This window comes from Lepisma saccharinum, chromosome 10, assembly GCF_977018435.1.
Source record: "Lepisma saccharinum chromosome 10, izLepSacc3.1, whole genome shotgun sequence".
Classification (NCBI taxonomy): Eukaryota; Metazoa; Arthropoda; class Insecta; order Zygentoma; family Lepismatidae; genus Lepisma; species Lepisma saccharinum.
The window spans coordinates 28,716,996-28,744,707 of record NC_139238.1 but is presented as its reverse complement, the minus strand read 5'-3'; the positions used below and the strand labels follow the sequence as shown (position 1 = coordinate 28,744,707).

Sequence of the window (27,712 nt, the reverse complement as noted above, 5' to 3'; positions counted from 1 at the left end):
TTAACGTGCCTGCTAATTAATTGAAAAACATGAGGTTCAAAAGCAAAAATCATGACGACAAACATGTCTGGAAAAATTTTATTTCTGGTCTGGAAAACCTGGAAAAGTCAGGGAATTTCATAATCAAAAAATCATAGCTACCCTGGGGGGGGGGGGGTATAGTTAGTTAACTATTGATAATAGTTAATTATCAATAGTTTGATAGACTTAAATAGCCACAAGACTCTTGAGAATATTGTGATGCCAAGGATCCTGGGTTCGAATCCCACTCAGGCTTGGTTGTTTGTGAATGTCCATTCATCATTTTATCACTAATCCCCATCTTCGCAAATTAGCCAAGAGGCACAAAACGCGAAGTAAAATAAACTAAATCAATCAATCAATCAATGAATCTTCAGAATATCTAGACAACATGAAGATTCACGTGAATGTTCTAGAAGGAATTGTAAGCATATGTAATTTTTCAGGTTTTGGAATATCATAGCAGTTTTTCAAAATGAGAGGAAAATTTGAAAATAGCTGCCCTGACATTCGCCAAATATCCAGCTGAACCTTAATTTACATTAAATATCAATTAACCTGAGGAAGTATAATATAGTATAAAATTGATTACTGGAAGAGATTAAAGAATATTTCTCAGCTATCAAGTATCATGCATGTACAGGCTGATGACTTGGGTTAATATGAATGCATATTGTGCATACTTGTACTTGAAACATTAAATGACCATAAATATAGGATAATTAATTTAACGTTAGACTCCACTTTATTGCTTTCATCTTAAATTCCTACATCTATCAACCAGCCAACCAACACGAGCATGATAATATTCAAGACTTATCAGAGTAATCTGGAAATATCAAATAGTGCATGCCAGTGCATTTTAAAAATTAAAATAACATACAAAGTATACTTAATGTTTATAGCATCAAAATATAGCATTCTTCTTCGAAGAAGAAAAAACAGTTTCACGGATAAAGTGAGTACTAGTTTCTCCGTATTTATATACTACCGCATCTCTCTTTTCCCAGTTATGAATATAGAATTAAGTTAAGCTAAGTAATGCTAATATCCAAGACTGTTTCAATATCTTACAACTTCTTCATTAGGTGCTTTGTTATGGAACATTTTTTACTTCCAGATATTCAAGAAAGCTGATGGTTCCAAGTCAAGAGGATGGCAGCAGAGAGGGTGCCATGTACCAAAGAAAACTTGTAGTGACCAGAGGAGGCAGTAGAGAAACCGTCTCTTCGAAGAAGAGTAAACCTCTTACGGAGGTTACATGTTCATGTCATGACACTCAGCGAAGTTCATCATTGAACCTGAGCAGTAAGTACAATTGATATTAAAAAATATTTCTACTGAAAAGATTGTCTCTTCATCTGGTCTGTGCTGCAATTTATATGGAAATTTCAGGTATCCTGTGGTCAATATACTTGCAGTGCATTTCATTTGACTGTTTGCCACTGGATATGTTGTATCCAGTTAATCTGCTTTCATTTTGTATTTAGTTGGTGTTTGTAAGGGAGATTTCACACCAAAGAAACAAGCGACACATGTTGTTTAGTAATGAACCAATCAGCAGCAATGTTTCACAACACAGCAGCATGACATTCAATTGCCAAGATTCTCAAGTTATCACTTGTTGCTTTGGTGTGAATTCTCCCTGACAGAATGCTCAATTAGGGTGAGCTTTTCTACCATCAACAATCTTCATTGTAATGAAGGCATTATTACTATTTTGTCTGTATAAATTAAATTATCAGTTTTGATTCTGCCTAGGGATGTGCCGAAGCCGATTACAGATGTATGAAAATCGGCCAAAATTGACACATCGGCATCGGTATCGGAATCGGCAAAAATCCGATATTTAAACCGGTACAGATTATACTAGAGTTTTTACCTTCTAATAAGTTTTATATTTTATTGAAATTTGGTTATGATTCATCATTATTGTAGAGTTTTTGTAATAAAATTATTGCAAACTCATTCAGAGGATCAACCTAACTATAAATCGGAAATAAAAGAGTACATTGCTGAACCAGGATCTGCTGTTGTATTGGAAATTCAAAAATGAATATTGAAACCTGAAGCAAGTCCTGAGAATATACTTGGGCATACCTGCTGCATCAGTATTCAGTGATTGAGTGTTCAGTGTTGCTGAACAGATTTGAGATAAGAGAAGAAGTAGGTTACTTCCTGAAGTGCTTCCAAATCTCGTGTTTCTGAAGTTGAATCTGGCAGAACAGGAATTCATTTTGCATTTCAAAGAACTGCTTGTGTACTAATGTTCAATCTGTTGAGAATCCATGTTCTTCTTAAAGCTTCACATAACATTTTGTAGATGCAAATGTACATTCGCATCTCTTGAGAATATATATGTATATACATATGATATGCAATAGAAATGTACATACCAAATTTATTTTTGTCATGCTGAAAATAACATCCCATTTCTGTTTAATAATCTTATGTATCGGAATCGGTTAAATATCGGCATCGGTATCAGTTCCAAAAAATATCGGTGAGTACATCGGCATCGGTAAATTTTCAGCTTCGTCACATCCCTAATTCTGCCCATCATTCTTCAGAGAATAAGGTATTTTTTATACATGTATAGCAGTTATTGCCAAACAATCGATTGTAATATTCCAGTAGCTTGTGGAGATATATTCACTGACTTCTGAATGGTTGGCTAAATTACTCTCCCAAGTTCTGGCAGAAATCTTGAGGGAAACTTTTGCAATATTGCGTCTCATATCACCATAGCTCTCTGAAAGCCTGCTAAGTATTTTCAAGAAGCAATCATATAAATAGGAGTCAGAATAGTCTAGTCTCGGTAGAGCATCTGACTGTCCCATGTGAGACCTGGGTTTGATTCCTGGGGTGTGGGATCTAAGGTTGGAACTTTTCCAGCTTTGTACCTGCATAGAGCAGTTGTAGGGTTCACCCAGGAGAGTAGACATGGCCAGAGGCTGGTGTTTATCACATCACCTCCAAAAATGGCTGAGATCGAGAATGTATGGGGCCCTACTTCCACATCAACCCTATACGTGCCTTCATGGCAGGGTGCATTGTTCATGATAAAAACTTATACACCAGATTCATTTTCAGTGTCATGCAGAACTAAACAGACATTAGTAGGAAGTGAATTTTTAGGTGCTAGAAAACTGAAAAATATTTATTTTTTATGTTCTAAAAACAATGGAAATGTGTGGCTAAAATTCAAAAATATTTTTCCTTCAAAATTGTCAAAGAAATAAATAGATAGATAGATACTCACCAGTGATAGGACATTAGTTACTTGTTGCGTTTTGTCGATTACAGTTAACAACAAAGGACATTTCCAAATTGCCTATTGAAAATATTCACCAATTATCTCTGAACATTGACTTGTATTGTGAAAACTATCTTTCCATATCATTCATAAGCAGAGGTGCAGGATGTCATGCACATTTAAACCATCAATTTCACATACACGTTTGCCCCCAGTACCTGATCAACTTTACACATTTTTTGGTACCCTCATGCCTTTTTTTTTTTTTAACAGACTTTAGAATTTTCTTTTCAAGCACTTTTACCGAAGAGCCTTCTCCTACTGTTGCAGAGAAGAAGCTCTGCGGGAAGAGATAGCTACCATAGCCCTAAAACATGGTTACACAGAATCTCAGCTTTCCACTTGGTGCAGTAAGCATGTCATTGCGATAGAGAGTTCAATTTCCTTTCAATTGTAACTACGTCCTTCACTGTTTCGCAAAGTAGCTGTGCGGAAGTTTCCAGTTCTATCATGCCACACCAATAGCTTAGATTTACAGATTGGCATCCCAAATCATTTTATAAACATTCATCTTTATATAAATCTGGAAGTTTCACAAAATATTTTTGTCTATTTTATGCATTAACTCCAAAATATGTAAATTTACACAAAGATTTGGGAATTTTATTTTGTTTGGAATGTCTGAAATTTGTGCATTTTATGTTTTTCCCCCTAGAACTATGTGCTATAGGTAAAATTATGCATTTTTCTGTGAAATAAGACTTCACAGAAACATTGTAGCCATATGGTTGGCACTCCCATTGAGTATGGCCATCTTCTGAAGCAAGAAAAAAAATGTTTTTATCTAAAAATCTGCTCTCTAGACATTAGCAATCAGTCATGCATCATAATAAATTATGAATTGTAGAGTACTAATTGAAGTCTCCGGGGCAAAACATCGTAAGAGACATTTTGGTTATTGAGTTACAAAGTAATAAGAGTCAACCTTCAATTTTCGTATGTAATTAGCATGTCATGCAGTTTTCATTGGACTCATTGAACCCTTCTGAAATTGGTAAAAACAACACGGAAAACAATTTATCTACAGTATAGCTTCTAATAACCTTTCTGCTTATGAATCTCAATAATAACCAAAATGTCACCATGTTTTACACCCGAGCCCTTCAATTATGAAAGCTGCAAAGGTGGACCCTAAATTGTTCTGTCAAGTATTGTTATCTCTGTAACTCCCACTGCCTTGGGGGATGGATATACAGTGAAACCCCGATTTTACATTCCTGAATTTTACATTTTCCTGCCTTATACATTCAATCTTGATGGTCCCAATATTGCAAAATGTTATAAAATTTTCCTCGATTTTACATTTCCCCACATTGTAAAACTTTTCAGCTTGGTCCCCTGAAAAACGTAAAATCAAGGTTCCACTGCACCTCCAAATAGCAGTTCAAATTAACATAAATTAACTTGCTGGACCTGTCTGGCTGTGAGTGACAACAGTCATCTAAAGTGATTTGTATGTATCTCAAACTATTAAATGAAAAGATATAAAATTGTAAACTTTCTACAAAATATAATTTCTAAAATAGTTTCAAATTAGAATTTTAAATCAAGTAATTTTGCCTCATCTCATCGTGAGAGATTTATTTTGCTATTTTCAAGGATGTTCGAGTAACAGCAAACGCGATCCATGTGGACTTACAGCCACTGTAATCTACTGTGGGTCTGTGTCCTGCCCTGTGTTATATCCTTATATAAGCTGAGTGTCCCTTTACAGCCTCAGCTTTGAACATAGGTATAGGACATTTAGTTCTTGGATATTCTAGGCAACGAGTTTATGTCCATATAATGTGTTGTACTTAAGAAGTTTTATTTAAAACATGTCACCAACCTCTGTGGAAAAGTGGTTAGCATTTTGTGCTATGATACTAGCGGTCCCAGGTTCGAATCCAGACCTGGGCATGGGTGTTCTTTGTGAGCGTCTCTTCATCAATTTCATCATATCATCACTCATCCTCATCTTCGTAATTAGCAGATTAGTGGCTGAAATCAAAGTCAAATAAACCAAATCACTGGAGCCATATATTTATGGTTAATAAAATATCAATATTTCGGTACAAAAGCTGGGCACATTTCGGACCAAAAGACATGTAAAATGGCATTTTGATGTTAAAATGGTGAATGAAACCTTAAAACTACATTTATTAACCTTTTTCTTTCATTTCTGAGTTGTCTGAGTATTAAGCCAATTCTTGTATAAAGGAGACCATTTTTGCTTCTCAAATATTTCCAGTAAAGTTAATCAATTTTCCGTGATTTGCATAAGTCACAGGATAATTCAGACATCAAAAAATGTAATGTCTGTTAATGCAGTAAACTCTAAATTTTGTGTTTAAGTTTATTTCGCATTTTGCAGTTCATTTCGCATCATTTGCAACTCGCACCGTACAGAAACATGAAAAATTAACATTACAGTGTTCTATTTCACATTTTGTGTTACTGTCAAAATCGAAATATGCTTGCATCTACAAATCACTCGTATTTAAAACCTCTCTTCATGTAGTTATTGATAAGAGCTTGTCCCCATACTTCTTGATGGGTGCATATATACTTAGTGCTGAGTCATCCAGCATTTTAATTCCAATCAACCACAGTAAACAAGAAAGTAAAGTTGTATATGTAACAGATTTGATGTTTCATAGCTAATGGATGTACTTGTAATTGCCATTACGGTATTTTGCAATTTGCAAACTACTATGTTCTCGAACCTTAAAGTACAATAAAGAAGTTGATATAGTTTAGATTCAGTCGTTGGAATCTGACTTAAAATATTTTTAGCTGGAAATAATTGCTTTACAGGGGATATTGAATATTGTAATTTGGTAAATTTAATCTTGCATTGTACTTGAATATTGCGTTATCGCTGCTCTGGTGCAGGACAGCTCAGATAAATGTGTTCCTATTCTACAGCAGACCAATCCAGAGGGCAGTCCAGTAGCGATATGCAGTCAGGGCGAAGAGTAAGAGTGTATGATCACAGTGCAATGCACCTCTCGGATTATTCGCAGCCATCAAGAGCAGTGGAAAGAGCCACTGCTGCATCTTCTGAGGTATGTTTACTTCCTCATCTGGGACTTGAAAAATTATAAACTTTAAAAAAGTGAAAAAGTTAAATTTTGATTAAATTGTCTACAAATAATGCTCAGGATGTCTACCAGTCTCGAAAATTTAGAAATTCTGGAAAAGTCAGGAAATGTCACGGAAATTTTCTGTGTTTCTGGAAAAATCAATATTTTTTTGTAGTAGTGCACTAAAAGATAGAAGGACAAGAAAGAAATTTGAAATTTATTGTGGACAAAATACACTTCAGTTCGATGTACTAAGTATTTCCAGTAGTCACAGTAGAAATTACATGTGAAATACTCCAGTAAATGGGGTCAATTTTTTAAACTATTTTTAAGTAGAAATCTACTGCAGTAGCTCAGTGGTTCCCAAACTTTTTCGTTTCACGACACCCTTAGTGTTTCCAGATTGATCCGTGGCTATCTAACAGTTTCAGTGCTCAGTTAGTGAGGTTAGGTTGCTTGCCTTAAGTTAAAAAATGAACACATCTTTCAAATTCTGAAACATTTTATGTGTTAAAAGTACTAAAACATGTGAGACTAACAAATAAGTGTCATTTCAGTGAAAATATTGGAACATTTCTTTACACACAAAAAGTTAATAGGAAAAACAAAAAATGAATATGTAAAAATTATTTTAAAGTTTCATACTAAGCTCACATATTTGCTTATAGGATGGCTGTTGTATTCAATGAAAAAGCATCAGGCTCAATTTTTCTTTCTATGCACAGCAGACTCTTGTTTTGAAAAATACTTTTTCTGTTTATCTGAGTTGTGCTTCATGACAGAATTCTGATGATCCCTTGTCAGTGACAATTACGAGGTGCATTTTTATTATTAGATGATTTAATTTTCATTAAATGGTTTGACAACATTTAAGCTCATTTTTTATACAGAGTCTAACTCTGACTGGGCCTACAGTTTAAAGTGAGGTTTAAACCATTATCCTCTCCAGAAATCAAACACGGCAATCTTTTTTAAAAAAGCCTTAATCAAAAATTCCAAATGCAACTGATTTAGTAACTTCTCACTATATTTTGGAACTATCGCGAGTACTTGAAAAACTGTAAGGGAGGTTTCACACCGAAGTGGCAAACGACACACTGCATGTTGCCTGCCATCCAAGTGACATTCTTGCTACTTGAAAACAAATGTTAACAATTAAAGGCAATCTTTTGCACTGAAATGATATGACAAGTTGCTTATTTGGCTTGGGTGTCACTGACGCAAGGTAATTTTTTCAACAGCGTGCATCTTGACACATCAGAGTGTGGGTCACACGTGCGTGACGAATGTTCTCTTTACAGACTGGTGCTCCAGTACCCTTGATCCTTTCTACCCCCCCTCCCCCTAGAAAGGGGCAATATTTTGCTGCATTTATGAAGATAATCAATTTGAACTTTTTCTGTGGTTTTTAGCTTGGATAGATGTGTTATAGTGAAGTAATAAAGTGGTTGTATGTGGTCCTATTTTATTTATTACATCAATACATTGTGGCCAACCACATGCGATATGAGCTATGTATGAGAAATTATGTATGATGCATTGTTATTTAGTGTTGTTTAAAAATGTTATTGGTTTTGTGCATCATGGCTTACAGAACAGAGTAGAATAGCTTACTGCAATTTATTGGGAAGGAAGTTGCATGTGGTTGTAAAAGGATTATCATAAGCAGTAGCGGTGTTAAGGTGGGGCAGTTGCCCCCACTTTTTGCCACTTCTTGCGCTGCACTATGGCATCTTATAGCCTTGTCTACTAAAAGAAGTAAATTGTCCTTGCCCCCCTCCCTGCTTTCAGTTTTGACACCCAGTAGCCACTGTATCTGATGCTAACAGGTGACAGTACTGTTCTGGCATCAGTGACCTCACTGTTACATGATATCTGCTGGGTGGGTGGTGCTGTTAATCATTCGTGTAGGTTCTGACCTCTGTGGCAGAGTGATTAGTACAGCATGTTGTGACGGATCCTGTCCTGGACATGGGAGTTCTTTGTAAGTGTCCCTTCATCAATTTCATCATATCATCACTCATTCTCATCTTCACGATTAGCCAAAAGTGCCACAAAAGTGAAGCAGAAAAAATCAAATCAACCAATCATTTGTGCAGGTAAATTTTATACGTGGGCGTAATTGCTGTTTTCATTTTATTTTACGGTTTTGTTAGGTTAGGGTGTGTGAATATTTGCAGTTTGTGAGTGCATACAACTGTTTTTTACAAGTAAAATATGGTGAAAGTAGTCCAGGGTAGGAGATTTTTTACTTGCGCTGGCCATACATTGAGATGAAACATCTCAGTTATACGTGGTTCCACACTCTGAATCAAATTCTGTTACATAAAGCATTAAAATCTATTGATTACAAAAATAAATAAATAAATAATAATAAATAAATGGAAAAAAAATCGATGTACTTCATGAGAGGGTATGAATGGTTAAGGGGCCCAAACCTGAATGTCTAGAGGCATGTACATTTTGTTTTTGACAAAAACACGAAATGTGAAATAACACACTGTAATGTTAATTTTTTATGTTTTTGAAAGGTGTGAGGTGCATTTTTCTACAATGTTTTGTCACGAAATGAACTGCAAAATGCGAAATAAACTCTTAAACACGAAATTTAGAGTTTATTTACCGATTCGACACTTTCCGAAGTCTGAATTATCCTGTGAGTTATGCAAATCACAAGAAATTGATTAATTCTGCTGTAAATATTTGAGAAGCAAAAATGTACTCCTTTACACAGGAATAAACTTATTACTCTGATAACTACATTAATGTTCTATTAGATGGGAAATGTTTCTTTTGTATAATAAGTGTTGTTTTTAAATCAAATTTAAGGTTTTATTCACCATTTTAACATCAATATGTCTTTTTTTATACCACTTTTGATTTAGAAATGTGCCCAGTTTTTGCACTGAATGCTTGATGTTTTATTCACCATAAATATGTGGCTCTACACAATGTCACTTGGGTGTGAAATCTTCATTAGATGCAGGAACATTCAGTAACTGCTAACATTGTTGTTACTGCTTTTTGTAGCCCAGTGCCCATGTCCTTGCAATGGAAGAAGAGTCCCGTCTGAGAGATCTTGAAACAGCTAAATTGAGGAGGACGGAGCAGCTGGTGCATCTGCGGAGGAAGGCACAGGAAGCGATAGTGATGGCCAAGGCCGAGAATGACTTCAGCCACCTCATGAAGACTCTGACAGAACTGGATAAAGAAGAGAGGCAGGGCAGATACATTCACACACCTCATCTGCAGGTGTGTGCAAGTTACATCAATTCATTATTTTCTTAGAAATAATAATATTAGTAATGATAATTTTACTTTGGCTAAACTTCTGTATGTTAAAGACAGACTCGTTACTTATCTTTGCATTCATTTTATATCAGATGATAATAATGTAACAATGTTATTTTTGTGGTTCATACTTTCTTAGTTATTCGATGTCTGGCACATATACCGTATTTACGCGTGTATAGTGCATGTGCGTGTATAATGCGCACTCTGGTTTTGGATGGGTAAAAGTGACAAAAAATTATATCTTGTATATAATGCACAGTACAATCCAGTTTCAAGAAATGGCTTTCTTAGTTGTAGGTCGTAAAGCTGTTGCTATGCTGATCAAGAGTGAATGACATCATACCTATTCAATTGCTCATTCCTTCTTTTTCAAAATATATACTTTTTCTCTCCGTGACTAATGTAACATTTATACGAGGCACATTCAGGACCTTCCACAAAGCTGTTAGCAGCACAAGATTTCTTCCATTAAGGAATTTACACACTCCATGTATTTGGCCAGTAATACATTTTAATTTTTATTTTCTTTTTTCTTATGTTTTCTTTCATCCAAAGTGCCATAAAAATCAGAACATTCCTTCATTTTGTGATGAACTTATTTCAACCGCATTTCACATTAGCGTTGTTATCTTGAATGGAATACTGTTTCCATATTCAGAAACTGCAGGATTCAAGCTTTACAACGATATATAACATGATAGGGTTCCGTAAACATGAAAAATCAATGCAAGTGTCCCAAAATCATGGAATGACCCTGAGCAGTCATGTTGGCTGTCTGAATTATTTCGTGCATAATACGCTCCACAGTTTTTGGGGACCAAAATTTTGGAAAAAAGTGCGCATTATACATGAGTAAATACGGTATACACTGGGAACAACTTTCGCTTGCTTGTACTTGTTTGTCTCTCCCACGCTCGTGTGTTTACAATGGAATATAATTTTAATGTGACAATAACCGCATAGCAAATATCCATCCTGGCAGTGTCAGCTCACAATCATTTATTTAATTTTCATTTGTAAGATAGCCTGAACTACATTTTAACAAGGAGATAATGACTATGTTCACTTAAGTTTCAATTTCACTGCATGTTTCCATATTTGAGGGCTCACTACCACAGACAAATTATGATTATACTTATGCTAACGGGCTTCGAGCATGTACCTCTTGTTTTGCCCGATTGAGTGTTATTTGCTTGAATTGAGAAGCTCTAAGTTCCATATGCTATCTACCAGGTGTAGAAGTATGAAACCGGAATTTGTTTGCAAGAAGTAAACGGCTGGTGTTTGCAACTGAGAAACAATATTTTATTCAAAGTAAGCTCCATTGCTAGTTACACATTTCTCCCACCTTTCCGGCAGGTTATGAATGGCACGCCAAAAAAAAACGTTCTTCTTTTGAAGCGAACCAGTGCGCGAGCCATGTTCGTACATCTTCATACGAATTGAAAGCGCTGTTCTGCAAGTTCGTGTCCCAGTGAGGCAAATAGATGATAATCTGAAGGTGCCAAGTCGGGAGAATACGCCGCATGCCCTAGTATCTCCCATTTGAACGCCTCGATCGTTTCCCGGACCCGTTTTGCTGAGTATGGTGAGGCGTTGTCATGGAGCAGGATGACCTTGTGTTGCCTTGATTCATATTCCGGCCGTTTGTCACGTAATGCTCGATGTAAATTGATCATTTGCTGTTGGTAGGGATCTGCGTTAACGGTTTCACCGGGTTTTAGCAGCTCATAATAGATGATGCCCCGCTGATCCCACCAAACACAGAGCAGTGTTTTTTCCAAAGCGATTTGGTCTTGCAGTGGATGTCGATGGTTCGCCTGGATTCACCCACAATTTACGACGCTTAGGATTCTCCAAATATATCCATTTCTCATCGCCGGTCACTATGCGATGGAGAAACGACGTACTTTTGTATCTGGCGAGCAGCATTTGACAAGTGGTCTTGCGGGATCCTTGCTGTCTTTCATTCAGTTCATGCGGAATCCATTTGCCCGCTTTCTGCACCTTTCCCATAGCTTTCAACCTAAGAGAAACGGCTTTCTACGTCACATTCAATTGTTCCGCGAGATCCTGCTGCATTTGGGTATCATCTTCATCCAATAAGGCTTGCAATTCGTTGTCTTCGAACTTTTTTGGAGGTTTCCCACGTTCCTCGTTTCGCAAGTGAAAATCGCCACTTTTGAATTTCTTGAACCACTCGAAACACTGTGTTTTCCCGAGAGCATGTTCGCTGTAAGCTTCGACGAGCATTCGATGCGATTCTGCGGCGGTTTTCTTCAAATGATAACAGAACACCAATGCTGTCCGCAAATCGTAGTTCGTAGGCACAAAACTCGACATGTTCCGGGTGTGCAACACCTTCCTCTGTCTGGCACTCGGGTTACTGTGTTCCGATATAACGTCCTCGGGAGTGCCGGGCAGCAGCTGGTGCCGCTTACGCGATCTTCCGCGCCCTCCACTGCCGGCTAGCACCATCTATCGACCAATTCCGGTTTTATACTTCTACACCTGGTAGCGTTGTCCGTGTGAACTATTCGATGCTCAAACGAAATTTTCTCACTGCAGCACTCTAATATATACACACATATATGTTCATCAAGTGCAAATAAAGAAAAGAATCCAATGTTCATTGTGTATATGTGTCAAAATTTGGGAGGGGTGTAAATACATGCTGGCTTTGGACATGACATGGTCGTAATGATCGTAAGACTTCAATCTTACCTTGGAACTTCTAGATTCAATTTCCAGAGTGGCAATGGGTGTTCTTTGTCCCGTCATCAATTCCATCATATCATCATCATAGCAATTAGCCAAAAGTAGTAGAGAAGTGAGGCTAAGAAACAAAAATACAAATAAGAAAGTACCACAAAAAGAAACATTTTCTTTTTTGCAATGGTACATTGATTTCTGTTGTAGTAATCATGATTTGGGTGACATTTGTCACTTGAACCGTGTTCCATCCTGAAATAGCCTAATAATGCATGCATGGCTCAATGTGTAAGGAAGTGAATCATGAGTTATTTGTAGTTTTATATCAGTAAATAATAGTTACAGTATGTAACATTCTTATTCGTACACACGGATTTTCAAAGAAAATGCTTTCATATCTGAAAGCAAATACACTCTTTTGAAATTGTTTCTTTACAATTCAATAACTAATATCATTAGGAACATAAAATCTTACCCAAATTCTGTATAACCAATGAATAATAAATTAAATGAAACTGAAAGAGAAACATGCTATTTTTTGTACAACTTTTCTATTCTTACACTTAATAATATAAAAGAAAAAAGTATATTCAGAGCAAATTGACTGACAGTTCTAATACTTTGATGCGATCCTTTGGCTTTAATTACTGCTTGACACCTGTTCTTCATAGAATTAACCAGTTTCCGACATGTTTCAGATCTTATTTTATTCCACTCAGCTTGCACAACAGTTTTCAACTCTTGTTTGGATTTGACGCCTGATTTATGGACTCGCCTCTTCAAAATTACCCATAAATGCTCAGTGGGATTTAAGTCTGGACTTTGAGCTGGTGTTTGTAGTAGTTTGGGCACATTCCATATTAGCCAATTCATGTTAACTCGTGCCTTATGCTTACTGTCATTGTCTTGTTGGAATCTGTAGATAGGCGGCATGTCCATTTTTTGGGTACTCTGCTTTATATTGTTCTTCAAGATGTCCAAATAGACATATGCATCCATGATGCCATCAATAAACTGGATGGTACCAACACCTTTGGATGACATACAGTCCCAAATCATTAATGACCCACCGCCGTGTTTTACTGTTGGAACTGTGTTAATGTGATCATTGTCTTTACTTGATTTTCTCCAGACCCTATTTATCCCATATGGCCCAAATATATTAATCTTGTACTCATCTGACCATATGACACTATCCCAAAATTCCTGGTCCTTGTGGATGTGCTTTTTCGCGAATGAAAGTCTATTCCTGTGATTCACCTTATTTACATACGGCCTCTTTCGTGGCATTCTGCCAAGATATCCATGCTTCCACAAGGCACGTGAGACAGTTTGATCGGACATATCTTGCCAGCAACATTTTCTACTAACGGTCGTAACTGAAGAACACTTAGTCGGGGGTTTTCTCACACTCTTTTAAAAATAAAGCATTCATCACGTTTATTCAACCGTCTCTCTTTTGGTTTTCTCGGCACATTCTGTGTTGAACCTTCCTCTCTAAATTTGTTTACTATATATTGAACTGTGGGGTGTGATTTATTGACTGTTTGTCCAATTTTTCTTAACGAATAACCTCTAAGGGCCAAACTTATAATAACATCCTTCCGATCGGAACTAATTTCCTTCACCTTGCCCATTTCGAACACACTGATAGATAGACAATAGGCCTACAACAATACCTACGCCAGCATTCCGCTTGACAGGGGAGTGCACCTGCAAGTTCAAACTTGTTACGAAGTTGCAAACTGCAGGAAATCCCCCCTAATAGCGGTGGCGCTGTATGCGAGGAAGATTGAAACTCTTGCCTGTACGAATAACAATGTTGCATGAAACAGCGTGTTTTTCTCTTTTCACACAAATTATACACTTTGAACATACATTTTTATTGACATTTGTTGGTGAAACCTTCATTAACATTAATATCCAGGTACATATGAAAATGATTATATTTACTAGTAGATATGGCATTTTTTCCTCGGAAATTCTATGTTTACGAATAACAATGTTACATACTGTATCAATTTTATGTCAATCAAAATCGGTTATCAGCAGAGATGAATTCAACGAGTAGCCAGAAAAAATAAGACTATTCCATATTCGATTACACTGGTCTACATATGAAATATTTTTTTCCGCTGACTTAGATATGTTAACTGATTCTATATAATTTGAGGTCACTGAAAAGTGTATCACATCACAATTTTTCACAAATCACATTTGAAAATTTTCACAATATTATAATACTGGGCTAAACTCCAACAATTTTCCATATAGATATCTGCATATAATGAAATTATAGGACTACAAACATAGGTGGCGTAGCTGATAACAGATATTAAGTTGCATTGTTTCACAAGTCACATTTCCAAATTTTCAGAAAATTATATCCGGCTACATTCCAACAGCACTTGCAAAGAGATTGCGTCGTAGTCTGATCCCTGTACTTATACTAAACTTAACATACACCACAGAATAGCACAACATGCATACCTACTTAGGCAAAAATTTTCGTTTCTTTGATTTTCTGGAGTAGGTGGCTTCAGGAACGTCACTCTGCAAGCACCAGCAATAGTCGCCCATTATGTTTTCATTCCATTTCCCTGATATCGGTGTTCCATGGTTTTTATGTCTTGGTGGAAGCATTCGCCCTGTTCTTCACTTACGGCACCAAGATTGGACGGAAATACATCTAAGTGGCTGTGCAGGAAGTGAAGCTTGACACTCATATTTACTCCTAACTTTTGAAACGTCACCAACAAATTTTCAACTAGAACCTCGTAGTTGTGCGCTCTGAAGTTTCCAAGAAAGTTTGTAATGACATCAGAAAACGCACACCATGCATTTTTCTCTGTGCGGTTCATTGTTTGTAAGAATTCTTCATCTTTCATTAGCATCCTTATCTGAGGACCATCAAAAATACCTGCTTTTACTTTCTCATGCGTCAATGCAGGAAATTTTGAGCAAATGTATTTAAAACAAGCCCCATTTTTATCCAAAGCTTTTACATACTGCTTCATTAATCCCAACTTAATGTGCAGTGGAGGAAGTAACACTTTCTTAGGATCAACAAACGGCTTGTTCTGGATGTTTTTCGCCCCGACTTCAATGCTTTTCCTGGCAGGCCACAGTCCTCGTACCCAATGTTCGTTCCTTTCTCGACTGTCCCATAAACACAAAAAGCATGGATATTTCTTGAAACCTGCTTGTTGACCAAGTAACATTGAAATGACCTTGAGATCTCCGCACACAAGCCAACTGTCATTTGCATACTTTATCTTTTGAAGCAGTTCTTTTATTGTTTCGTAGCTTTCCTTCAAATGTACGGAGTGGACAACAGGAATGGATGCTAACTTATTGCCATTATGCAGCAACACACACTTCAAACTCCTCTTCGAGCTATCAATAAAAAGCCTCCATTCTTCTGCATTATACGTACATTCCATAGCTTCAATTAGTCCCTTCACATCTGTACAATAGACAAGTTCTTCGTTCCTTTGAAAATATCTTAATAGATGCCTCTCTCTGTCCCGATACATGTTCCAGATGCTAACATATTTCTTTCCTTTAGTCTACACAGGTCGTGCATACTTTATGAGGTGCCCAGGATTTATCTTGGTCGTCCAATTTAATTCTGAAATATGCACTATATGCTTTCCTTACAAAGTCAGTAATATTTGTCCTTTGTTTTGGGGTTAACAATGCTCGAATAACTGATTGAAATAATATTCATTATAATATTCCATGTGCAGCCATCTTGTGACCTCTTTACGGACTACGTTGTTTTGGATTTACCACCCCAGAATTACTAAAGAACAACCATCAGCCTCCAGTCAGCAAAATGGACGTAGACCAGTGTTATATTTATTGGACATGAATCATTTTAACAATTAGGCTAACATTCTCTGTACACTGTAATAAAGTAAAACCTAGTTAATCGGGACTAATGGGGGGGGGGGGGGGATAAGTTGACCAGTTTAACGGAAGGTGAAGAATAGGGTGATGACAAAATTAAGAAGTAGGATGGTCAGGATATGATTCAAGCTTCAATGGGAGGAGGAACCCACAGATAGTTTCATTGATGATGTTACTCACAGATAAGCGTATATTGTAAAAAAGCTTCGATGCATTAGTTTCCTGTAAATGTAACTTATTGCATGCTATAATATGATGTTATTGATTTTCATAATCTCATTCTTAAAATGACAGTTGGTTATACTTAATTTGATTTAATTATAAATCAGAGGTAACAGGAAATTTACAAATATTAATATTATAATTTGATGCCTATGACATTCCTCCCTCCGAAGTTTGATGTCCCCTCCAGAGAAAAGTGGCAGTATTCCACGCTGTTCCTCACTGAACTTTGTTTCTGAACTGTCGGTTGTAATCCTGGAAGGCACAAAATGCCAGCAACGCGTTGCCTTTGTCGCAGTGGCAGAGTCAGAAGATGAGCTGCTCACACTCGCTCTTCACCTGGAGGAAGCGGCAGTAGATGTTGGCCGCCTGAAACAAGAAAAAACAAGCAATTTTTTTTTTATACGGCACGATTGAACTCGACAGCACATTGCGAAAGAAGCACATTAGTTTGACTAAACTGATACTGAGAAAGGCAACCAATTTCCAAGCACAGACCATGGACACTTTGTACGAACTTTTAGTTCTAATCGGTGAAAGCTGAAACAATGTTAATTTTTTGTATCAATTTTACTAAACACTAGCAACGATTGATTTGATTAATTTAGTTACATAGCATCGCTTTTCTGCCACTTTTGGCTAATCGTACTGATGAGAATGAGTGATTCACACAGAGAACACCCATATCTAAGCTGGGAATTGAACGTGGAATGCTGAGCGTTGTAGCGATCTGTGCTAACCACTACACCACAGAAACTGGCCACTAACAAAGAGCGGTGATTGTTAGTATGTAATATTTTCTTACCTGTTTCCATTTCCAGCAGATTTGTCAAAGGGATGGTTTGTAGTCTTCAGAATTTAAGTTTGGTTGATGGTTGCATCATACCGAAATTCAAGTCACCTCAAAACATTTTTCAAAACCAGTGTGCGAAATCCGGGGGGGGGGGGGGGGATTTCCCCACCACCAACAATCTTGGCCTCAAAAATCCCCCCCCCCCAAAAAATTCCGGGAGGGAGAGTTTTTGTTATAACAAACAGAAGATAAGCAATTACTTTTAATTTCAAATATACTTTACTAAGAATAATATCGGAAACACACAAATTAGTGTAGTTGTGAGTATTGAATGCTTTCTCTCTCAACAGATCATTAACAAATCTACATCAATATGCACAATAAAAGTAAAACAAGAATGCAAGAAAATAATAACTATGAAATCTAATTGATTTATGTTATCATAAAGCACAAACTAAACAAAAACTTACACATAATAAAACCACTTGAACTATTTCATAATTTATTAACATCTTTAACCAGTTAGTAAAGGAATTAATTAGCTGCTTTGCAATATCTGATATGTATAAAGGTAACAAATTAATTTTCTTTAAGTAATTAATAATAATAGTAATAATAATAATAATATATTTTTAATTGAGTAATTTATTTTTACTTTTAATAACATTACAAATATGTATATCGTAAAATTTACACATATGTTTGTAGGGGATTTTTATCAAATAACAGCAAAAGGATTAAAGTGATTTATTCATATAATCGTTTATGTTTGTGATACTGGTGAACTTGAGTGACTATCTACCAATTTCAGAAGAAAAGCATTAAAACAAATACAATAACAAAAATGCTGATCAAAGTCCACAGTATATTGTTGACAGGATCATGAAAAAGATGTAGAATTTGAAATGATTATTGGTATCAATCAGAATATAATAAGTTGTAAGTTGTGAATTCCAAGAATAAAAAAGCTTGTTTTTATGCTGTACAAGAAAATAAATAGTTTTATTTTTACGTATAATATCTGGTCATGCTACAAATGTCCAACGTCTATGTAAAACCAAAAATTATAATTCATCAATGTATTCATGTGAATAATCGACTGGGAATCGAACACATGTATACTTTGTTGAAGCTTGTTTACGTACAAATCAGCTGTATTTTGTGAAAGTTAGTACGTGTAACACATAATTACATATAATAGTACGTGTAACACATAATTACATATAAATGCATTACATACAATTAAGGTTTAATTAACACATTTTTTAAATTATATTTTGCAGGGACATATAGTAATTTACGTATAAAACGGAATTAAGCAGAACTGAGTTACATATAAAGCAGTCTCAACTGTATCAGCAAACATTTAAGCCAGTCTGTACTGTTCAATTTGAATCCCAAAGTACAGTTTGGGAGAAGTGTTAAACATAATCTGTAGCTGTTTGCTTTCTGGTTAGTGGTAAAATAGCAGCTTTTGTTTTTTCCAGTTGTCAGAGTATTTCGTCGATGGCAAAGCTCGAGACAGGAAGGAGAAGACCTTGGTGTCGGAAGTAGAAAGGCTCGTATCCAACGCACAGGACCAAGCCTTTAGGGACAGGCAGTGTGTGTGCAAACTGCATGGAATTGACAAAGGTAAGTTGAAAATGACTTGCGTAGAATAACCAAGGGCAAACTCACAACCAAATTCCTTTCAACTTTTCTTTCCTTTCTTTTGATTACCATGTAGCAGTGGCCTTATCAGAAATTTTGTAGTGCAACGTCTGTTCGTGTAAGGCTCCACGTTGTCTGTATTTTGGGTGTAAATCTTTATATTATACCACGGATCTTCAGGAGGTAGGGTTGTTTTTAGAAAGGAAACCAGACAGCGAGCCTTCCAATGGAGACAGTTAATAAGATTATATTATGTCTTATCTCTTTACATGAAAATTATAGTTGAGACTACACATGAATATTTATTCTTATAGAAGTAATCAAAATTTTGCATAAATTTCAATTGCTCTCTTCTAGATTTGTTTGCTGTCAATTTCACATTCACAATTTATCATTTATTTCCTTTTATACACTTGTGCAGACTTCCTTCTGGCCTTGGACTCTGACTTCCTTCTGGATCTGGACTTGGGTTTTCTTCTGGATATGGGCTTGGACTTCCTTCTTGGACTTCAGTCTGGATTCGGATTTCCTTCTGGATCTGGATTCGGACTTCCTTCTGGACTCGTACTTCCTTCTAGATCTGGACTTGGACTTCCTTCTCGGACTTATCTTCTTATATCACGAATCTTTCGCTTTATTATTTGTCCTATTCGTGTCGACTTTCCATTAAATCCCAGAAAGTTTGCCTTTTATTTTTGCAATACTTATATCAAGTCCAATCTAGTAACCCACCTTGGGGCATCAATTGGAACACACTGCCACTAATAAATACGACAAAGGGTAGACTTCATTTCAAACGATTGAAATGTGCAGCCAAGTCGGTGCCGCGATTGTGCCGCCACTAATGTAATCAAAACTTCCACAAGGGGCATCGTAGTAATGCAACAAATCCAAGATTTGTTAGGTACATCGGTACTTTCACTTCTTTAAATTTCTTATCTATTTACATATTCACTTCACAAGTATTTTTATGAATTTATTATCTTTATATCTTTTCTTTATTATCTTATACCGTATTCTATTATTGTTCATCTTCCTAATTTGCTTTGGCACTTATTTACACTGTCATTCATGTATATTACAGCAATCTTCTGTCTTGCATGCCTTGTACTGCCATCTCTGTTTAACATTCGTAATCACTCACATGTCATGTAGGCAGGTCTCCTGCATGTTAGCCTCTCTGGACAGGACCTTTGAAATGTGCAGTTTTGAAACTTTGTTCAATGCACAAGAGATCATAGCTTGAGAATGATTATCATAGAGATGAAATTGTTTTTTTTATGCAATGAAAGGGTTTTTAGGGTAGGTGAAATTTGTACATTGTTCATCTTAATAATGAAAGTTAAAGGGAGAAAATGAAGATGAAAATTGAGGTTTTTTAAAAAAAGTATTCAGCATGCCTTTGTGGCCACAACAATAGAACAAAGTGAGTGAAAAAAATGTAGTTAGTAGCAGTGTTACATTCCTACAACCAAGGTTTCAGAAAACTTGTTGCTAGTATCACAATGTATAAGAGTGGCAGTGTCAGGCCCGTAGCTAGAGGGGGGGCAGGGGGGGCAACTGCCCCCCCTGAGAGCCTGCCTTGCCCCCCCTGTGAAAAATACAGAACATATTCCTACCTGGAATTCTCACTAATCTTTACAATTATGTTCTGTGTTACTCTAGCAACATAACAAAAACATTTATTGATTTTGTGATTTATGAAGGTGGATTCCGTATAATGTCGTATCAGGATTGGGGAGAAAGAATTCCCTTCCAGTTTCAGACTTCGGGAAATTATTTCGCAATTTTCAGTATATAGAACAGTTGTGACAATTTGAGTAGTCTTGTATTAAAGGTGCCGAATGTGTTTGGATGTTTTTCTTGGATGTGTTGCTATGAGGTTTGAACTGCATAATTTTTTGTTTCCCAAGTCTACCTTTTGGTAATAGCGATTCATGTGATAGAGAGAGGGAGCGGATATTTGATTTTTGTTACTTAGCGTTGCTTTTCTGCCACATCTAGCTAATCGTGACAATGAGTGATGACGTGAAATTGATGAAGAGACACTCACAAACAGTGTTGCAACCACAGGATGGCAGGGGCATTGTCCCCCCAATCTTGGTCGGAAGTCCAATCTAGGGGGAGCAAACATTGAAGTAAAGAAACATGACTAGCAGAATCTAAGAACAACAGGACAAATGGATACTCGAGATTCCAATTCCAATTAATTCCAATTTTCAAGTCTTTCTTGCACTTTTCTTCCAGACGGCTAAGGGCACTGGCAGGGGGCACAGAGGGGCAATTGCACTTTCGTAAATTTTATACAAATAAAAGTACATTTCGTAAAATTTTCTTGCTCGCTTCGCTCGCAAGCAAAATACCTGCTGTTCATATACTCCAAGTTCAGAGCCATAGCTAGGGGGCGGCGGAAGTCAGCCTTTGGAGCTAAAACGATCTGAATGAAGTGTACATGGAAGTTATACTGTACGTGTCATATGTACAAAAAGAATAATGTCCGTCATGCATATTCTGTCATTGAAAAATACAGTTTGCGTGCTTGTTTTCCATTACTAGCTAATATGAAATTGAACGTGTTGGACTAATATTTCACATAATTTGTTGAAACACAAATGCTTTAGCACCGACTTCTACCCCCTTTTGCATGATTTACGACGATAATAACGTATTTTAATGCTACTATTATTACTACCACTACCACCACTATATTAATATTATTATTATTATTGGCACGTTTGTCCTGGTACTTGACCCCCTCTCCAGATAAAAATTTGTGGTTTCGCGTCTGCTCACAAAGAACACTCATGCCCAGGCTCGAACCTGGAACCCCCTGGCTTAGCAGTGTGTTATGATGGAGGTCGGCTAATGAAGGATGTGGGACAGCTTACTGGCTCAAATTATTATCAAACATGATGAAAATGTGATAGTGTTTCACATTTATTATTTCGGTTAGAAAACTATAAAATTTGTAGTTTGATAAGAGTTACACTAAGCATCTTATGGAGTGTAAATATCAATTTCAAATCTTATGAATCATTTCTCTATGCAAACGCATCAAATATGATAAGCAACATAGGTGTGTGTTATGATATCCATTTTATAAAGGAAAATTTAAGTTTCAACCCTTACTGTTTGCATGATATCGTTTCCATATTATGTTATACGTATATTGCTCTCAGAATTTTAAACGGCAGTAAAAATTAATGCCATTTGCAACTGCGAAGCTGTCAATGGGGTTGCATACATTAAGGACAGAAGATGCCATATTTCGATTGCTTGTAATATCGAAAGTAGAATTAGACAAGTAAATAGTGACTGAGAAGAGTATCAGTATAAAGAAACTGATGTTTGGGGTTTGTACGCTTCTGCTCAAAAAGTGGTGACGATAAGCGGCCCAGAGACCTCGTGCCGCGGAAATGGGGTAAGGCGAAGGAGGCCCCTTATATCGTTCGGTTTCGTACCATAGTCATTAAGGAAGGTATTTTTCATAATGTAAAGAGAATACAGCATTTCCCTGTATAAAACTTGATATGAAATATTAATGATTGATGACACTGTAATCCAAGAAGTCATTGATATATCAAGGGATTCCTATTTGTTTGTCGGGTGTCAAACACATGTATTTCAACAACACAATATTTTGCAAAATGGTTAACGTAACCAGTAGGCAAACATTGTCTGTAGTGATGCAAGAGTCTTTCATTTGAAGCAAATAGCATCCGTGGTGGAGTAAGAGACCCATGTTTCAATGTTTTAGCAAGTAGGCCTACAAAAAATGTATTACAATTTTTTACACAATTCATCAAAGTGTAGATAATATGTAACCATTCTTATTTAATTAATTCGATTTTTCTTGCATAACACAACACAATGGTGTTGTTGGATTCTCGTTAGATTCCTTTGTGCGTAAAAATCTTGCATACTGGAAACTAGTGGGAGACATTATGAAGCACGATTTATAAATGACTCCCTTAATCAGTTCTGCAGAGAAGCCCAAAGTTGTTGGTACATATTAATCATCTATTAACATTATTGACCTGTAAATATAAAGTAGATACAGTCCCGATTAGCCTATTTATGTTAAACTTTATCTTTGTATTCTTTGGTAGTCCGGAAGGTTATAATCGAAATATTGCTATTTGATGTTGGTTGAACTTTTATTGTTCGTTGGAATTTCAAGATAACATCCCTTTCCTGTTACTTATTGCTTTTGGAGGAGGGGGGGCAAGTGCCTCTCTGTACCTTGCTATATCTGTCAATGCAACACAATATATTAAAAATTTGCCCCCTCTTGGATTGACTTCGCCCCCCCTACTAAGAATTCCTGGCTACGGGCCTGGGCAGTGTTGCCAGCTTATGAAAATCATTTCTGTAATTTTGCCCTATGGACACTGGATGGACCAAATTTGCAGGGAACCACGACAACACGACCACTCTTTGAGGATATGTATTGCGTGTCCCCTAATGAAAGAAAAACAAATATGTGCAACATTTTCGAAAGTCGAAATTTTTGGGGAATTTGGAAAATTGAACCCTTGCCCCATGACTCCTAATTGTCACACATTGTTAAACTGCTCTTTTTTTCTCATTATTACATGTAAAAGTGAAATATATCTGCAAAAAGTGGTGGTTGAGGAGCTATAGCCCATTGTATAAGATGTATTCCGTAATACGAGGGTCACTATTTATATTTTGAGCCTAACAATGAAAAAACAGGAATTTGGCATTGAAAACTGCTTTATTGTTTTTCAAAGTATTCTCCTTTATGGTCAATACGCTTTTGCATTCATTCGAACCATTTGTCAAAGCATTTTTTCCAATCTTCTTGAGACACCTCCATAATATGGTTTTTGAACGCATCAACGGCGTCTTCCGCCGACGAAAATCGTTGTCCATGCAATTTATTCTTGACATTCGGGAACAAGAAGAAGTCATTGGGTGCCAAATCAGGACTGTACGGCGGATGACCCATCAATTCGATTTTTTGACTGTTCATAAAGTCGGTTGTTAGACGAGATGTGTGACAGCTGGCATTGTTCTGATGAAGAATGATCCGACGGCGTTTGTTTGTTTTCCGTATTTGACCGAAGACCTCTGGCAAACAAATTGTTGTGTACCATTCAGAGTTGACCGTTCTACGTTCCTCTAAAGGCACAGTTGCCACATGACCAGTTTTCCTGAAAAAACAGGCGACCATTTGTTTCAATGTGCTTCGAGCGCGAACAACTTTTGTTATTAAATTAACAAAAAAAATAAAAATACTGAAATGTCATGTGTAATTTTGAAGAAATTGCATTTTAATCGTTGTCACATGGTGCTGGTAGACACATGTACCAGCAGTCTAAAACTGAATACCAGTAGTGGTATACATATGAACCAGTCATCCTCTGAAGGTTAAGAGTGGTGTGGATCTTTAAGCCATTCTCTGTGTTACCAATTTGTTTCAAAATCTCGATAGGGAGCACCAGGCATACCACTGTCATCTACCATCTTATACAGGGTTACCAATAAATTAATTAATTTTTTTCACACATTAAAATCGAAAATTTATTTGCATTCATTCAGCAGGGGCTCGAAGAGGAATGTCTGCCATGGTAAATTGCTTTACACCAAGATAAAACAAGGAGGATGGCATGGAAAACATTTGTCGTAAGAGTCTATTTTAATATACACATGAAACATGCTTGTGTATCTGTGTACCTGTTAATTGATTCTATTAATTTTGGTGACCACTATCAGCATCCACATCAGAACTTGTAGTTGTCTGCTTCCTTCGCGCTGTTATGTCCATGGCTGCTATGTGTGCTGCTGTTGCTGGATTGTCTGTTGTGTCGTCTGCCACTGCTTGGTTTTACTTGCTCAAGTAGCGGAAGCCAAATGTGGTGGGATTGTCTGTTGTCATTATTTAGTTCATGGGGGAGATGTATTATGGCTTGATTTTTGTGTCAATGGACTGGCTAAGCATGACATCACCAGAGCCAGTGTCCCGAATGTATGTTTCCAAACAAACTTTCACTTGGCAAAGCCCCTATGCAACTTCTGTCACAGAAACAAAGGATAACCATCTGTGATCAGTTTTATCACATAAGATATCTTCATATATTTTGAAATATGTGCTAAAACCGCCAATGTTTTGAGGGCTTCCAATTTTTCATGCATTTCCTTAAAAAGAACCTGATTTTGTTATGTATTTCTTAATTAAACCCTCATCTGTAAGAAATTAATAAAATATCTATGTATGCACCAGAATTTAATCTTTACCCTGATGTGTGATACACCTCACTATTTTGCTTGCTAACTGTTATCACTGCAACAAAAGTTATCCTCTTTCCAATACTTTTTCAATGCAAAAGGATAGGAGGAAGCGGATTGAAAGTTTTGTTTGGAATCATAAATCTGGGACTGACGTCACCGCTTAACCAGTCCATTAGGGCGTGTGTGTTTGGTGGACACTTTCTTCATGTGACGATTGCTATATCTCATATGTTGAGCTAGGCCAGTGGTGGGTTCGTTTTTTGGCATCGAATAAGTGCTGTTGGATTCTTTCGTTTATAGATTGAACTGACACTCCACATCGTACACTCCACATAATATCCTGGACTATCCAGTGGATCGAGAAAGTATCGTATGTGCTTGTTAAGTCTGTTTTTATAAAAAGAAAAGAAGTTCGTTTTCACACTACTTTTTATCAACATATTGAAAAATGAGGTAAAATTGAATTCATGTATCCTGTTTTGGCTCCTGAAATTATGGATTGGCCTTGATTCTTCTTCAGAGATAGGAGAAGGGAAGGGTTAAAGCATGATTGAAACAAAAAGAGATAAAATGACTATTGTCTAGACAGGTACCTCTGTCGTTTTTCCAAATTTTTGAACCCACATGGATTCTTTATCAGGGAAGGAAAAAGGATTAAATGCACATAGGTTAGAATTTAGAATTAAAAATACTCAAAGATGAAAGACTATTAGCAGCCATGTTAGCAACAATTTACTTAAACATTTCCCCTGGAAAAACAACAGATCAAGGACATATTTAGAGGGGGTTTGAGGTGGGTTGTGAATCTCCCTCCCCGAAAAACTACCAAGTCCAAAATTACATAAGCAAAAAATTTGTTTACTGTTGTATAATATGAAGTCGATTTATTTCCCACGGAACTTACATAAAATTGAGGATCTGATTGTGATTATACAGGTTTGTGTTGACAAGGCCTGCGAAAATTCATGTGTACCACTTACTACACTAATAATAAGATGCATAGAAATAATGATCAGGGACTGCACTTTTCATTAGCTGGATCTAACAACCTTTTTGGTATTCAATAAATAATCCACTGAGAAAATTTTTTGACATTAATTTCTTTGATAGAAGAACTGTTTTTATACAAATTTTGGTGGTTGGCTAGATATAAGTTAGTTAATGAATATGTGCTGTTATATCTCTATTCTTATATCATATTTTTACCTGTTCATGTAATAATAATAATAATGATGATAATTTTGACCCATGTATTATTATTATTATTTATCACTACTACATTATTTGGTTTGGATTCCTTCTGAAATATAGTTCTAGACATGTGCCTGTGACAGAGGTACATGTCTAATCAATAGTAATTTTACTTTGTCATGGTTAAAATAGCTGAAATCGATTAACAGGTAAAGAGTTGATGTCCTGATCATGTCAACCCTATCATATTGCATATTGTATGAAATCACATAGCAGGAGCTTCAAATGGAGATTTTTCTCATATTTCTATCACAATTACTTGAGCTTCAAATGTAATTTTAATAAATGTAGTTTGCTTATTTTTGGTAAACTTTGACAAATTTAAATGCCTGTAAGTTGAAAACCAGTTGCCACATCTAGCTAAGATTTGAGTGGTTTTCTTACGTGCATGTATGATGTCATTCTGAGACAGTGTGTGGAGTTTTGTGTGGATTGACCCCAAGGTAACTTAGTTGTGACTCACATTTCCTTCATATTTCCCCATTTCAAGTAATTTCTTAAATATTCGCACAACCACAGTTGCTAATTATTAGAGATAAAATACAGTTTTTACTTATGTGTGGCTTGTAAGGTTCTTTCTAAAACTTGACATTTCGGGTTCGGGAACTGGAAAGAAAAGTGCTCGAAACCAGAATAATTTGCGAAAACTGAACATAAAGAATAAACAGATGCAATGGTGATATCGGGGGGAAATGGATTGACCTAATTTGACAGCAAATTCAGTTTACCCAATGGCAAGACAACTGATGACTATGAAGCAGTTTTTAATCAACTGACTTTTACCGTTTTAGCTATTTTTCTTTCTGTTCTTAACTTTCTGACCTTTTTAATGTGATTTTATTGGTGAACCCTGAAGAAGGTTTGGAGACAATGGACCTGAAACATCAATTTTAGATAGAAGCTTATAAGTAGACCTCGGATTTTTAGGTTCTAAAAAGTGTGCTTTTAGGTTCCTAAAATAGGTTCTAAAAATCCTAAAATAGGCTCTAAAAATCCTAAAATAGGCTCTAAAAATCCTAAAATAGGGTCTAAAATCCTAAAATAGGTTCTAAAAATCCTAAAATAGGTCCTAAAAATCTTGTTAGTCTCTAAAAATCCTGAAGTAGGTTTAAAAAAAACTTAAAATAGTTCAAAATTCTTGAAAAATCCTGATTAGGTATAGTCACCGGCAATGAAAATGGAACACCTATATCCTGAAATATGCAGTATCTTGCATAACGT

The 27,712-nt window shown here is 36.3% G+C and overlaps 1 protein-coding gene across 1 annotated transcript in view; it reads left to right on the top strand.

The window, feature by feature from the left end:
• Positions 1–27,712, top strand: part of LOC145993839 (uncharacterized) — a 42,496-nt gene that overhangs the window by 11,610 nt on the left and 3,174 nt on the right. The window contains exons 5-8 of the mRNA XM_083129676.1: positions 1,142–1,329; positions 6,245–6,384; positions 9,433–9,654; positions 18,823–18,967. Coding sequence (XP_082985802.1) covers positions 1,142–1,329; positions 6,245–6,384; positions 9,433–9,654; positions 18,823–18,967 — 695 coding nt within the window. The remainder of the gene's footprint in view (positions 1–1,141; positions 1,330–6,244; positions 6,385–9,432; positions 9,655–18,822; positions 18,968–27,712) is intronic.